The sequence below is a fragment of the Euprymna scolopes genome, chromosome 34, assembly GCF_053919585.1.
Source record: "Euprymna scolopes isolate OS-2025 chromosome 34, ASM5391958v1, whole genome shotgun sequence".
NCBI lineage: Eukaryota > Metazoa > Mollusca > Cephalopoda > Sepiida > Sepiolidae > Euprymna > Euprymna scolopes.
Genome location: NC_136515.1, coordinates 3,856,553 through 3,872,384, shown reverse-complemented (window position 1 = coordinate 3,872,384; position 15,832 = coordinate 3,856,553). Strand labels below are relative to the sequence as shown.

General features: G+C 34.8%; 1 protein-coding gene across 1 annotated transcript in view; it reads left to right on the top strand.

Moving 5' to 3' along the window:
* LOC145259088 (NF-X1-type zinc finger protein NFXL1-like) overlaps positions 1 to 15,832 on the top strand; it is a 72,713-nt gene that overhangs the window by 39,613 nt on the left and 17,268 nt on the right. The window contains exons 13-16 of the mRNA XM_080116731.1: positions 1,524 to 1,644; positions 4,762 to 4,924; positions 6,783 to 6,890; positions 13,137 to 13,268. Coding sequence (XP_079972857.1) covers positions 1,524 to 1,644; positions 4,762 to 4,924; positions 6,783 to 6,890; positions 13,137 to 13,268 — 524 coding nt within the window. The remainder of the gene's footprint in view (positions 1 to 1,523; positions 1,645 to 4,761; positions 4,925 to 6,782; positions 6,891 to 13,136; positions 13,269 to 15,832) is intronic.

The following is a 15,832-nucleotide window of genomic DNA, read 5'->3' as shown; positions in this document are numbered from 1 at the left end:
TGGAGAGGATAATGTTTAGGCATCACTCTAAAAGACAGAAAAACAAACATCTGGATCCACCAACAAACAAGAGTTATTGATATCAATACTGCCATCAAAACATCCAAACACAGATGGTCAGGGCACATAGCCGGACAACATGACAACAGATGGTCCATTCGAACAACGGAATGAACACCATCGTGAACACAAGAGGCCAAAGAGAAGACCAAGAACGAGATGGAGGGACGACCTGATATAACACATGGGTCCCACATGGCAACGGATATATCGGGACAGAGTTAGATGGCTAAAGTCCAGGGAGGGGTTCCTCATTGGGTGATAACTCTTATTGATTGATTGGTATATATATATATATATATATATATATATATATATATATATATATTTTACAGAGAGAACATATCCTTATATGCCTTGTGCGTGACCACACATATCTCCTAACCTGGATATTTGTAAATCGACATTGATGATATAAAAGGGATCTTGTTTTTTTCTAAGTGACATCATGCCACCAGGGATGAATAAGATTAAAAAAAAAAAATATTGTGTCTATCCTGATGATGACGAGATTATGTCGAAAAGTACTCTTGATTTATAAACAAATAAATGTTAACTTTAAAAGAGAGGGGTTAAGTGACATTTTAGACTCCAAACATAGAGAGCGATAGGGAGAAAGAGAATGTCAAGACTTAACAGGATAAAAGAAGGAATAAAAAGGAAAAGAAAAAGGAAAGAACAGAGACACGAAAGAAGGAAATGGGAGGGGAAGGTGAACACATTTGAAATCATCTATGAATAAAGGGTTGGAAGGGAAAGTGTTAAAAACGAGTTTTGTCTACCATAGAGGAAACATTAAGAAAGATGTCGGCTCAAGAGGTTGGAGAGTGTTCATAATGAAATCTCTATTATTATATGTCACTTGATGCGTGTGTGAGTTCGTTCCTCATAGGTTCCGAAATGGCTGAGCCTATCTTTTGCAAATTTCACACAAAGCTAACTTATATTTCTGGTAGTTTTTTGTAGATATGTTTTCTACAGAAAAAATACAATCTTAAGAATAGTCTTTCTTCTCTTATAGATAAAAAAGAAAAAAATGAATTTTTATAGGGGAATATTTTATGTTACACCTGTGTAACCTTGGCCAGTGTAATGTGTAATATTCTCTTGTAAAAATTCTTTTTTTATTTATAAGTGAAGAAAGAGTATTTTTAAGATAGTCAACCCCAAATATCAGCTGACATAATATTGCAAACAAACACTGACGGAATTTGACGAACGACATTATCAATTATTTTTTTATTTTTTTTATTTATTTTTTTTTGCGAATTAGTCCTTCGGGCAAATTATTTGTCGTAAAATATAATATTCAATACATGATTGATTCTATAATAATACATATGCAATCTGCGTAAATTAAAATATCATGTTTAAGCGTATTGTACGACTGGGCAACACCAGGCTGTTAGGGAAGTTTAAAATGAAATCCTGACTTGAAGATTTTTTTTTTTTTTTTTTTTAAGGTCCCTGTTATCCATGTACACTAAGCGTAGACATTTATTGTTTTTGTAAATCAACTTGGATTACGGTTCCATGTGGACGGGAAAAGTTCACTAAGCCACCGCGGTGTTATCAAAATTGCAGGTAAGTAATTTTGTCGTTGTTGTGTTGGCATGCGTCGTTCTTCACTCATCCTAAATTGCAAATGGTATTGCAGCAGAAATGAAAAATTGAAACAAAAAATTTTTTTTTCCTTTTTATATAATTTTATTGTAGTTTTTAGAAATTGAGTGCCAAACTAACCTATCTCTGACCAAGTCTTTATTTATCCCTCTTTTGTTCAAATCCTTCTTTATTATTTGCTTGTTAAGTTCTTTACCTTTCGTAGACAATAATTAAGAATCCTGTACGTCTACAAGGCAACCATTCGCCCATGTATGGAGTATTTTTGCCACATTTGGGCTGGTGCATCTGCTACTAGTCTATCTCCTAGACAGGTTCAAAAGAGAGTTGCCAACCTGATAGATCCTGAACTGTCATCTAAGCTTCAGCCTTTGACCTATCGACAAAATGTTGCATCCCTCTGCCTGTTTTACGAGTATTTTAATGATAGATGCTCCGACAAACCACAAGCCCTTGTACCTCCTCGACATAAATATTCCGACAAACCCGACAAGCAGCAAAGTCCCACCCCTACACAGTAGATATCTCTAGTTTTCTACTCTAATAGTTTCTTCCCCAGAACTGCTAGACTTTGGAACACCCTTCCAGGTTCCTGCTTTCCCAACTGTACTGACATGCAGAAGTTCAAGTGTAATGTGAACAGACATCTTGCTGCTCAATTCCCTACAAAGCATCCCTGCAACTTATGGCTCTGTTACGTGAACCGACATCTTGCAGCCCAACTCCCCACATAGTACGCCTATAGCTTATGTCCCTGATAGTAGCCCCTTACATCAAAGTGGCACTGTGCCTTGTTTGGGGTGGAGATGGAATTAAAAAAAAAAAGATCTCCAATAATTAAGAATTTTATCCAGTTCTTGTAAATGTTAACCATGTAGACACGTAGGACCATACATGTAGCAAAGTATGTCGCGAGGAACATAAGACAAGTAATAACTCAGCTGATGTTTTAATTTATTTTTTATTTTTTGTAACACCATTTATTTCCAGATACTTTCCCAAATAAAACGTGATCGTGCTCCTGCTTCTTCTTTCTGACCTCTGTCATATCAAACATCGTTTCGAACATGTTCTCGAATGTCCTCTCGCTCCTTTTTATAGTCTTTTTCTTTACCATGCCGTCATTTTACGCACAGCTCTGTATTAGCATATAGTCGCCATACGTGCGTGCGTACGTGCTCGGTTACATTTATACTAGGAAATTCCACACTTGCTTTCTTCAACTATCAACATTTACGCTTACTGGTGATATTGTATTTTATAACTGGGCAACACCAGGTGGCCTGCTAGTTTCACATAAAAGCTCTGTATCAGGTTTTATTGCAAGTTTTATTTATATTCTGAATATTAAACCGTATCCATCCAGCGTGGCCGCAGCCGAGATTGAACACACTGCACGAGTTTTGTAGTGCAATTCAAATCTTGTCAGTAGCTAAATATTAGATGCTTCATCAGGGCTATCAAGGGTATTTTTTATCGTGACGCCATCACTAGACAAGGTGCCTACCATGGCTTTAGAAAGTCTCATCTACCCTCGAGAGAAGGATAGACTACGCCAGTTTCTCGACCTGGTATTTAACCTCGCGGTACATACAATGCCTCGGCTTCCCAAATGGCCACCCATCTGGTACTAGCCAGGCTCAATGTTGCTTAACTTTGGTGATCTGATGAGAATTGGTGACAAGAACTGGTGTGTCAATGTGATTGGGCCGTATATTAAACCGTTTTTAAACCGTATACAAAAGTAAAACTCAGTGATGTATTGTTAATATGCACCATGTGTAATTTTACGTATAAATTTTGCTGTTTATGATTATCCGACATGAACTCGGACACCACAAAGTAAAACAGCAACCGGATTAGAGTATTGTTATTCTAGAGTAGCATAATTGAGCATCCGGCTATTAGCCTTAATGTCATCAAGCGGTTGTAGATGACGTGTGCCATATCAGCTTTAGAAGCTAGAATTGCTCCCTCGATTTCCTACAAAGTTCTGCGAGTGATGAAGCAATTGATGCAATACTTGGAGTAATAACAATCTTGCCATCTACTATTTCCCTAAGTAGGGAGGCAAATTCACTAACCATTGGGTCACTATTGAGATGCACATACACGTTTGTTTGTTTTTCGTTTTTGTTTTTTTTTGTTTTTTTATTTATTATGTTTTAATTTTTTTTTTTTTTTTTTTTTACCCAAAACAAGGCATATTGCCACTTTGATGTAGGGGGCTACTATCAGGGACATAAGCTATAGGGGTACTATGTGGGGAGTTGGGCTGCAAGATGTCGGTTCATGTAACACTTGAATTTCTGCATGTCAGTACAGTTAGAGAAACAGGGACTCGGAAGGGAATTCCAAAGTCTAGCAGTTCTGGGGAAGAAACTACTGGAATAGAAAGCTCTCTTACATCTAGGGATCTCAACTGTGGAGGGGTGGGATTTTGCTGCTTTTCAAGTTTGTCGGGGTTTTTTATATCGAGGGGGGTACAAGTGCTTGCAGTTCGTCAGAGCATTCACCGATAAAGTACTTGTAGAACAGGCAGAGGGAAGGGATGCTACTTTTCATCGATGGGACAGAGGCTGAAGCCTAGATGACAGTTCAGAACCAGGTTGGCGACTCTTGTTTGAACCTTGTCTAGGAGCAAGAGATTAGTAGCAGATGCAGCAGTCCAAATATGACAACAATACTCCATACATGGGCGAATGGTGGCCTTATAGAGGTACAGGATACTTTCGGGTGTTAGTAGCTTTCTAGCACGGTAGAGAGAACCTACCTTTTTCGCAGCAGTCCTGGCCTTATAGAGGTACAGGATACTTTGTAGATAATGTTACAGTTTTCATGCATTTCCATAAATACGACAATTTTAATGCAAACACCGAGCTCATCAGCAGAATTTCCACGTGTAACAACAGGAAGTGAATAATAAAAATCTGATGCCATTCACGACGTCACGTTTCGTGAGATTATGCACAGTTTTATGAAAGTAAAAGTTATAGAACTATTTGTAATTTAAACGTTTTTTTTTTTTTATTTAAAAGAAATAAAAAAAATTGTGTTTAATCTCGTTTTTATTCTTAGCATTCCTTCAGACTGCCATCATCCATCACGTAAACCTCATCGGTGTCACTTTGGCGATTGTCCATCTTGTGATGAAGTCTGTACCAAGCGGTTAAAAAACTGTGAACATACATGTCCAGAAATCTGTCATGATGTTGTTAAAGTAAAAAAAAAAGTGAACCCTGTGAGTACTATTTTCTATACAAATATTTGTGCTTCTATATTATAATTACGGAAAAAATACTGAATTTCAAGTGAAACAAATGGTACCTACATAATTGTTATGTCATAAATAGTAACATATCCAAAAATTATGGAAAACGATAAGATAGAAAAATAATTAGGTACTTGTACAGTTTAATCAAGACATTAAAAAATGGAAATATTGAAAAAAAAAGTTATATTGTACGTATCCGGTTTGGACTGAAGTTCTCTGAAAAAAAAATTTCACTTAATTTGATTGAGTATTTTTTTTTTTTTTTTTTTTTTTTTTTTTTTTTACAACGGAAAAATGTTTTTATGACAGTGCACTCAAGGTAGCCATGTTTGGATTTTTAGAACATGCAACGGGAAGATAACTCAGTCTAAAGTGCCGATACCCCCTTTCCCATCTTAAATAATGGCTTTTCTTACTAAAAATTGAAACATGGCTACCTTTTGATCGATACAACAAATTATTTTTCCGCCGTAAAAAAAAACAAACAAAATACTTGATCAAATTAAGTGAAATTTTTTTCTGGAGAACTTCATTCCATAACGGATACGTACAATATAACTTTTTTTGATATTTTCATTTTTAATGTCTTTATTGAACTGTACAAGTATTAATAATCATTTGTAAAAAAACAGTTCCGATAAGGTTAAAAATAGTTTGATAAGCTTACATGCTGAGGTGGACATATTGGGTCACGTGACTTAAGCCAAGGGGAAGTAACTCAGTTGAAAGACCACATATAGCAGAAAGAATTTATTCAGAAAACAAAAATAAACATAACATATATACATAATTTGTGCATTTTTTAAAATATTTTTTTAACTGTTTGAATTTTTCAATTTTTTATAAAAAATAACTTCGATTTCCAACACATTGAAAACTTAATTACCTCCCCTGTTAACTCTTCAATTCGAATCAGAAGATCTAGAAAGCAAATCACTAGATTTTACGAATGTCTTTTTTTTTTCATAATTAATTTTCTACCTTGTTGTTTTCCGTAATTTTTGGATATGTTCCTATTTGCGACATGTCAGTGATATAGGTAACAAATTATTTTACTTGAAATTCAATATTTTTTCATTATTTAAATATAGAAGCACCTAAATGTTTTCTATATTATTTTAGTCTGTCATGTTTTCTCAAAAACAACTGGGCTGATCTGACTGAAATTCTGTATAGAAATTGGTATAAATTACAAAAAAGAATCCATTAGAAAAATAATTACAAGTAAAGATAGAATATACTGAATTATCAAGTTTTATTGCATGTTCTAATGTGTAAGTGTTGTCTGACCAATTCAGTATGACTAACAAGGGAGATAACCCTTGACTTAAGGATACGTCATTTTTAAACAAAATTTGTCAGAACGTAATTGCGGAGGATTTTTTCATTTTTTTTTTTTCTTTTTTTTTTTTTTTAATACATCTTGCACATCTACTGGATCATTTTTCATAATTTTATTTATACTAAATTCAACATGACAAATAAATACACAATAATGTTTTCACCTGAAATGCATTGATTTAAAATATCACTAATCAACACAAGCACCAAGAACTATTTTGTTTATTATTAAAATTCATTGGACAAACATTCAGACTGTAGGGATAGAGCATGGCTTGTTGCACTTTAATCTCGTTTTTATTCTTAGCATTCCTTAAGACTGCCATCATCCATCGCATAAACCCCATTGTTGTCACTTTGGCGATTGTCCATCTTGTGATGAAGTTTGTAGCAGGTGCTTAAAAACTAAACAACTGCTATTTTTTTTTTGTTTGTTTTTTTTTTTGACTCTAACGTTGAATGAATATTTTTTTTTTTTTTTCAGCTGATGTATTCAGGCAACAAAAGTATTATTCCTGAGTTTGATAAAATCCGAAAATCTTGCCCGCCATGTTTGGTGCCGATGAAACAGCATTGTTTAGGGAAACATGAGGTAAATCTCATTTCAAAATTAAATGTACATTAACCATAAGAAAAACGTGTTTAAAAATGATTTTATATCCCAATCATGCTTATGTATTAATTAGCATGGTTATCTGACGTTGCCCAGGGGGCATAGACAACAAAATAGAAAAGTTAACAAGTGTGTGTAACCTTTACTTTTTTTTTTTTTTTTTAAAGAACGTTTTCCTCTCTCTTTCTTTCCTTTCTTTTTCTCTACCCCTCTTTCTCTTTCCCTCTATTTCCTCTCTCTTTCTCTCTATCCCCTCTTCCCCTCTCTCTCTATCCCCTCTTCCCCTCTCTCTATATCCCCTCTTCCCCTCTCTCTATATCCCCTCTTCCCCTCTCTCTATATCCCCTCTTCCCCTCTCTCTATATCCCCTCTTCCCCTCTCTCTATATCCCCTCTTCCCCTCTCTCTATATCCCCTCTTCCCCTCTCTCTATATCCCCTCTTCCCCTCTCTCTATATCCCCTCTTCCCCTCTCTCTATATCCCCTCTTCCTCTCTCTCTTTCTCTATTTCCTCTCTCTCTTTCTCTATTCTTTCTTCCTCTCACTCTCTCTCTATATCCCCTCTTCCTCTGTCTCTATATCCCCTCTTCCTCTCTCTATATATCCCCTCTTTCTCTCTATCCCTCTCTATCCCCTCTTCCTCTCTATCCTTCTCTATTCCCTATTCCTATCTCTTTCTTTCTAGTCCCTCTTCCTCTCTTCTTTTCTTTCTCCTCTCTCTTCTTCCCCTCCCTTTCTACTCATTACCCCCTCCCTCCATAACTTCCTTTTCTCTCTTTATTATACTTAGTGCTTGCTTTCAACACAAGCTGTTGTGTCAATCCTATGTCTCGGTCAATGCTATAACAAAAAAATTATCTTTTTTACAACTAAGGGAGAGAATTCGGTATATATATTTAAGTGAAATCAAATGCAATTATAAGGAGCAGCTGGCTTTAGTGAAATTCATACAATTGGAGACTGATGACTCTGCATGCTGTGTTCGAATTGGATCCAAAGCACTATTTTCATTAAGAGTATTAGTAACTTTCACATAGTATTTCCTGTGTATACTTGATTATAAAAAACAAAAAAATGGAATTTGGGGAAATAATGTCAATTATACTGATTATACTGCTTCCGGGATGCGTGTACTTTGTAGAAATGTACACAACCGTTAGACAGTTAGCATAAACTCTCATCGACAATCAAAACTCTGAGGCGTGTTTTATGCACAGGTTTATTGATCACTGACGAAGGTAAAACTGAAAGGGAAAAAAAAGCTTTGTTTCAGAAACATGTAAGCGTAAAATGAAGATGAGGATTTTGACGTTAAAGACAGTTGTAGACGTGATACGTTCACAGAATGGAGAGCATTTGAACATAAAATGTTTATAGAAAGTTTTTAAAAAATATGAATTTCGAGAGATTAGGAGCTGGTTCAACATGTGGTTAGAAAGCAAAAGTTTGTTTATATAAAAGAAAAAATACTAAACTTGCTACATACGTACAATACTTACATTGTTATCATCATCATCATCATCGGCGGTCACTCGTGTCCGAGTAAGACTGTCCTCTGTTGTGGCTTCTGTGGGTCCTCAGGTGAGCATAGAGCCCAATCCTAGACCCAATTTTTCTTGTGCAATTTGGGCAGATAAAGGTAGTGGTGGTGGGGTGGGGTTGGGTCTGTCTGGTTGATAATCTGTCCTTTCTGTCCTTGCGTTTATCTTTGATTTAGGTCACTGCTATAAAGCGCAGCACCTTCGTGGACAGCGCTCCTCCATGCCAACCTGCTCCCAGCCATGTCCTCCCATGTCTCAAGGTCCATGTGAAACCGCTTTAAATTTACTTTGATATTGTCCTTATACCTTATCTTTTGGCCACCCTGGGCACTGTTATACAGCATAATTGACACACTGGTTCCCGCTGGATCACCGAAGTTAAGCAACGTTTAACCTGGTCAGTACTAAATGGGTGACCATTTTGAACTTTCCGGTGCTGTATGTGCTCTCCGCTTATCTCGGCATTGTTTCCAGTCATCCTGGTCTTTTCCTTGCCACTGGACTCAAACAGCACCGATTCAGAAGAGGTGTGGTTGGGATTGCACAACACTTGCCTCACAATTACACGCGCTACTACCCCTATAGGGGAGTATTATTTGTCTTTCAGACTGAACGGAGGCATGGATGGACTTATATTATTTTACTTCTATAATTATAAAGAAGAAAGGTAACAAATCTTACCGGAGATGTCTGAGAATGTCAAGATATTTAAGAGATCGAAAAAATTTATTCATGTTGGACTGGGTTAACCTTGATTAAGAATGGATACCAGGAAGTTTCAACAGATGTACCTATTTACTATACCTCCTCACGGGACAGAGTTAGACACCAGGGTCGTTTTTTAACGTGGAGAAAAGGTACAAAAATAAAAATTGTCCCAGTCGTGAAGGATTTCTCCTTCACCGAAAGTTTCAACAGATGTAGGGTCAGAAAGAAGTCCTTAAGCTAGAAGGACCGGTAAAGGGAGATAAATGCTAATCAATCTATGCAGCTTGTTAAGATATAATCGAAAGATCGATTTTTAAAAAAATGTTGTTTTAAGCAAAAAACAATATTATGTACTTAATTGTCGAAAATAATAATATATCCAAAAATTACGAAAATTCATTAAGTAGAAATTTATATATAGTTAAAAGTAATTTTGACAAAAAATTGGGTAAAATCGCATTTTTCTTAGACACTATAAAGTAGGCAGTAGGAGGTCATACAGGCGACATAAATATTTTCGATTACATGGCTGAAATATGTTGTCTATAGCAACAGACTTTTTTTTCTTTTTTTTTTTTTTTTTTTTACTAAAAACACAATAGCAGTTGTCCTAGTCAATGAATTTTCATAATTTTTGGATATATTATTATTTTCAACATGACAATTACATAATATTGTTTTTACTTAAAATGATATGTTTAAAAAATCGATTTGTCGACTATAGCTTAATAAGCACTCGATCTATTGTACACTAAACTGAACACCAATAATGGAATCAAGCAGAGTTTTTAAAAAAATCTTGATTCATATAAAAAATTTAGAAATTAATTTTTAATTTTCAAATTGCTTCAAAACTTCATCCAGTTTTAGCACCCGTCTAGCCTGTGGAACTCTGTTCTGTCTGCCTGCTTCCCACCTGACTACAACTTGGATGTCTTCAAGTCCAACGTAAACAAATTCCTAATGAACTGCCCTCTTAAGTAAACACTTCATTAAATCTCCACACCAATGTACTGTACTTGCAATAACCCTTATCCCTGAGTAGCTTCCGGGCCTTGATAAGTGGTATGATGGTGGAAATGACCCACATGTAACCAACATTGCTTCTTTACATCAACCAAAGCAAGGGTAGTCTGCATAATCCTTCTATTGAAGGACATCCTTTCCCAGACATAGCATTTTTTTTTTTTTTTTTTAATGAAAATCGCTCCAGACAAGACATGAAGCCATTTGATGTAAGGTGATAAAAATAAATCTATATATCTATAAAAATGAAAATATCTGTCTGTCTACATTTCCCTACACAATATGTCAATTTTCGGTCTACAGACTCGAGATTTAACATAAGGAGTATTGAGATTTTGGAAGATCTTTCTGATCGGATTTCGGCCAGAAATTTTGCTGTTAAAAGGTCAAAGTTTAACGATTTGATCTTTGAGAACTCTACCAAACTCCTCCGCCAATTTTGAGTCTAAACACTTGAAATTTTATGTATAGATTACTTGGACATGGATCTAACTTTATAATTTGATTTTAGCCCAAAACAATAAATTTTAAGGGGTAAAAACTGGGGTCAAAGTTAAAACAAATTTGATCTCTGCAGTCTCTAACAAATAAGTCAGCCAATTTTTGGTCTAAACATTTGAAATTTTACATAAAGTGTATTCGGTTTTGGGCCGAAAAGTTGGTTTCCAAGGGGTCAAAGTTCAAAAGATTTGACCTTTGCAGTCTCTAGCAAACTATTAAGCCAATTTGGGATCTAAACGTTCGAAATTTTACATAAAGGGTATTCAGACTTTCAGCAAGCTTTTAAATCATTTTTTGGGGTGAAAATTTGGCTGCCAAAGGTCAAAGTTTATAGAGTTGATCTTTGCAGACTCTACCAAACTCCTCCACTAATTTTGGGTCTAAACACTTGAAATTTTAGCTGTGGGTCTCTTGGATATTGGTCAAACATTTTAATTCAATTTAAGCCCAAACAATAAATGTTAAGGGGTCAAAATTGGGGTAAAAGTTAAAAAATATTTGACGTCTGCAGTCTCTACCAACTTTTCTCTATCATAGTTAAGGAAGCTTATTTTATAGAAAGGCATTATCATACATATTCACACTTTTTAATATATACATATGCACATAAAGTTATGAATGGTATATAGGGCCCCAGCAAAGCCGGGCGAAACTTTTTTTTTTTTTTTTTTTTTTACATAGGCATCACCACATTATCAAGGTCAAGAGGCCACTCAAGGATAAGGGTTAAAGAGTGTACATTAGAAATTGGACAATATAGTAATCATTAGTTATGAAAATTTGGTAAATTTGATAACTTATATGGAACGGCTCATCAAGAACTTATTTACGTTAGACTTAAAGACAACCATATTGTAGTCAGCCGGAAAGCAGGAAAACGGAAGACAATTCCACAGGCGTGCAGTTCTAAGAAAGAAGCTCTGTTCATGGAATCTACGTTTAGGTTTAGGCACAGATAAAGAGTGGGGGGAATTTTTGATAGTGTTTACAGCTAGACGAGTGTTTCTTGTGAAAGTTTGGCGAGGGGGGACCATAGATTGAAGCTCAGTCGAACACTTTCCATGAAAATAACGATACATCAGAGACAAACTCGCAACATCTCTTCTGTGAGATAGAGGTTGCAAGGAAGAGAAAAGGACATCTCCTACGAGGCTATGAAGTCTATTTTGAACTCTATCAAGGCAGGCCAAGTCCTTTCTAGCAGCTCCTGCCCAGATGTGGCAACAGTATTCCATCCTTGGACGTACCTGGCTCTTATATAGATAGAGAATAGCATCAGCAGTGAGATATCTACAGGATCGATAGAAAAATCCCACCATTTTTCCAGCGGCCTTGGCAACAGATTTGATGTACGTGTTCCATTTATGATCGTTTAAATAAACAAAATACTACTTCAAGGTCAAAAAACTTGCCAACGATAAATGTTAGATGAGTTGCAAAACAGCAATTCTTCCCTCTTTGTCAGAAACACTGCTGATGAAATGTGAGAACTAGAAAACAAAATAAGGGAATTGAGTTACGCGGCTGCCAAAAGTAAACCTAAGATCCACTTTCTCTGCATATCTGCCCTGGCATTGTGTTCAGAATCGTATTTGGTTCAAATGCCTTAACAGTTCTACAGGCCTAGCTATGTGTTGAGTTCCTGATTCTTTCATAATATTAGTTTATTTTACTGCTTATCTACTATTCCATATACTAAACATTCTAATTCCAACTGTTTCTTCATTATTGTAAGTTTTTTCTTTTTATTACAACTATTCATACTCGAGTTCGTTTGATAGCCAGCCATCTCCAGTTATAGACCTTAGTTAGATATCCTCCCCTTTAAGTGTTATATATATTGGTTTAGAATTATCAAGCCATTATCTTCCTTGAACAGTATCAAAATTGTCTCCCCTTGAATTATACTAGCCAACAGAGAATGCCGTCTTCATGTGTACTCAGTATAACACAACGCACATCATGACAGTCACGTCTCTTGGAAAGAAACACAAATAGTCTTAGAAAAAAACGTAAAATCAAATATGAAATATTATTTTTCACACTCATACATTTCATAGTCCTTCATTTTGCGCTCCTACATTTCGTATTCTTACACTTCATGTTCCTACGTTTTGTGCTCCTACATTTTTCGCACTCCTACATTTCACATTAATACATTTCATAATTTATGTGGTAGTGATTTTTTGCATTTGTTTTTAATTTTAGCTAAACACATTTGTAAAATCAAATATGAAATATTATTTTTCACACTCATACATTTCATAGTCCTTCACTTCACGCACCTTCATTTTGCGCTCCTACATTTCGTATTCTTACACTTTGCGTTCCTACGTTTTGCGCTCCTACATTTTTCGCACTCTTACATTTCATGCTTCTACATTTCACGCTAATACATTTCACAATTTATGTGGTAGTGATTTTTTGCATTTGTTTTCATTTAATTTTAGCTGAACACATTTGCTTGCTCTCAACTGGGTCCATATTCTTGCAAGAGGCCATGTGGACGACAACTGGCTTGTACCAATCACACTTGTTTCTTAGAATGCCATGAAGTCATCGATGCTGCTGATGAGAAAAATGTAAGTTTTTTTTTTGTTATTTTTAATTTTAACATTTTTTGTCATAATTATTCATTTTGAATTTATTTAAATTGCATGAAATTCTTATTATAAGATTTTTTTTTTTTAATCCGTTTTATTAACATCACCACCAAAAATGAGAAAAGAAAAACAAAAAAAAAAACATATTACGAAATATTCCACTAAAAGTCTCTGAAAATTGAAAAGAAATGATTTTCATTTTTCAATAAAAAAAGAAAAAAATTTTTACGGCATAACTAGATCTTTCAATTTTAACGAAATCATACTTTCAAGAACGTGGCTTTACTTCGGTTCCATTTTTATTATTTCATGCTATTACGTTTCTGATTTCAATAATATACTAGTCCGCAACAAGTTCAATGCAAGCAAATTCTTGATGAACCGTTCCCTTAAGTAATCCAATTTACCAAATTTCCACTACTAACGATTACTACTATTGACTACTGTATACTCAATACCCCTTATTCGTGCGTGGCCTCCGGGCCTTTATAAGTAGTGATTCCTATGTAAAAAAAAATATGAATTTATTAAGATTCCTAAGAAAATAGTGTTGATTGTACTTTAAATATAGAACTGGCCCAAATGTGATAAATTAATAAGTACTAATGCATACTCAGAAAGTAATATTGTGCTACATAGTTCAATACAATAATAATGATACTATAAAATATGGGTGCTTATTTAGAATTAAAACTATTTTCGAAACAAAACTTCAGAAAAATCTTTAAAAAACAAACTTTGATGTACTTGCCCATCATGGAAAGAAAATGCCATAACAATCTCATCAAATCGACACACCGCAATACAAAATGCAGTGACGCAAGACACATTATCAGAGCAATGTATTTCAACCACCAACAAATGACTTATCGGCTCGTTTTTTATAATTGTTGGGTAAAACTAAATTTGGAGTAAGATGGATGTACTTCATTAGTAGACTTGATTTGCAATTGAAAGGTATCAGGTTCACTTTTCACCACAGGTAGGCCCGGCATACGCTTGTGCACTTCTGTGCATGCTAGGCACAATGTTTAGAATCTTTTTTGAATTTTAATCAAAATATATATCATTTTGATTCTAGAAAATATCTAAGATTTAATGCCTAAGCTTAAAGGGTCTTAAGAAGAAAGTAAAATTCAATAAATTTTGTTTAATTGGTGTCTAATGATTTTGGATCAAATTTAATGCAAGTTTGAAATATTTTAATTTTCAAATGTAAATTTTTTTAGTGTCATGTCTCATAAAAAACGTTTCAAAAAAGCATCCAAAAAAAATGGAATTGAGGAAATATTTATTAATTAACTAGCTTAATAGAATTAGAACAAATTGAAATTCAAGAAATCTTGCTTAAATGGTCTTTAATATCTAGAAATCAAATTTAGATTAAATCTGGCATATTTGAATTCTTTGCATGCTTGTATTGCATGCACACCCCCTCCATAAACAAGGTCAGTCAATTTTTATGCCCATAGATTAAAAGCTGATAAATCTTGAGTGTATTATTTGCATGCTACCCCCGCGAAGTAAATAAAGGTTCCGTTTGAAATTCCATCCAAATTCCTGAATTCCACAGAAACATTCCCAGGTTCAACAAGATATCGACGTGAAGAAGGTTAGAAGTTACATCGACTGAAACGTTGTGAAAATAACATTCAAGATGAGAACAGTAGTCTGAAGAATCTAAACTATATAAATAACTAATCCTCATCTCAAAAAATTCAGAAACGTAATATCTTTGCATATTATAATAGCAAGGGTATCCGGCGTTGTTTGGGTATGTCAAGTAAGGAAGCCCGAACCGAAGAAAAAGTAGTAGAATCAAAATGACAATAGGCAGTTCAGGTGGAGGAAGGTGTTTTTTAAAAAAAAAAAAAGTGGTAGTAGGCAGGCAGGCTCAAACTCGTAATGTGAAGGAAGAAAAAAAGGTAAAAGTGACATCTTTGCCGTTGTTTATGACAAAACTGGAAGTCGCAAACGTTAAAATTAAGGCTAGTCAATCGAAAGAAGACGATGATTTGCAAAAATGTTAGCAAAAAAATCGACCCCTCTTTGTAGAAAACTGGCGAGTTGAGGGTGACGGAATTAATGTTTTGGGCCAATTTCTCGATATTTGTCGTCCGAAAGATCGAGCTTCAAAACGATACCAGTTTTGTCACATTCTGAGGAGTCTGTCGGAAGTTTTTGGCAGACATATGAATACACACATAAACACACAGACTTTTGCTCTTTATATTATAGATGCCCCATCCCACAAAAAAAAAATTGAAATACCATAAAAAAACTGAAATTTTGAAAAGATTCATTAAATTGATCTCAAATTGATATATTGTTAAAATTTCACAAAAATTGAAAGCATTCAAATTTTCTCAAATGGCTTCCACTCCCTCTTTGTGTCCCTTTACATAAAACTAAATTAAATATGAAACACATTACCCACCCTTAGGCCTAGCAGTGTTCCAAGATTCATAATAATCGCTTAAATAGTTTAGGAGTTAATCCTATATCTAGAAATATATAGTCCTTATGTTATGCAGTCCATGACA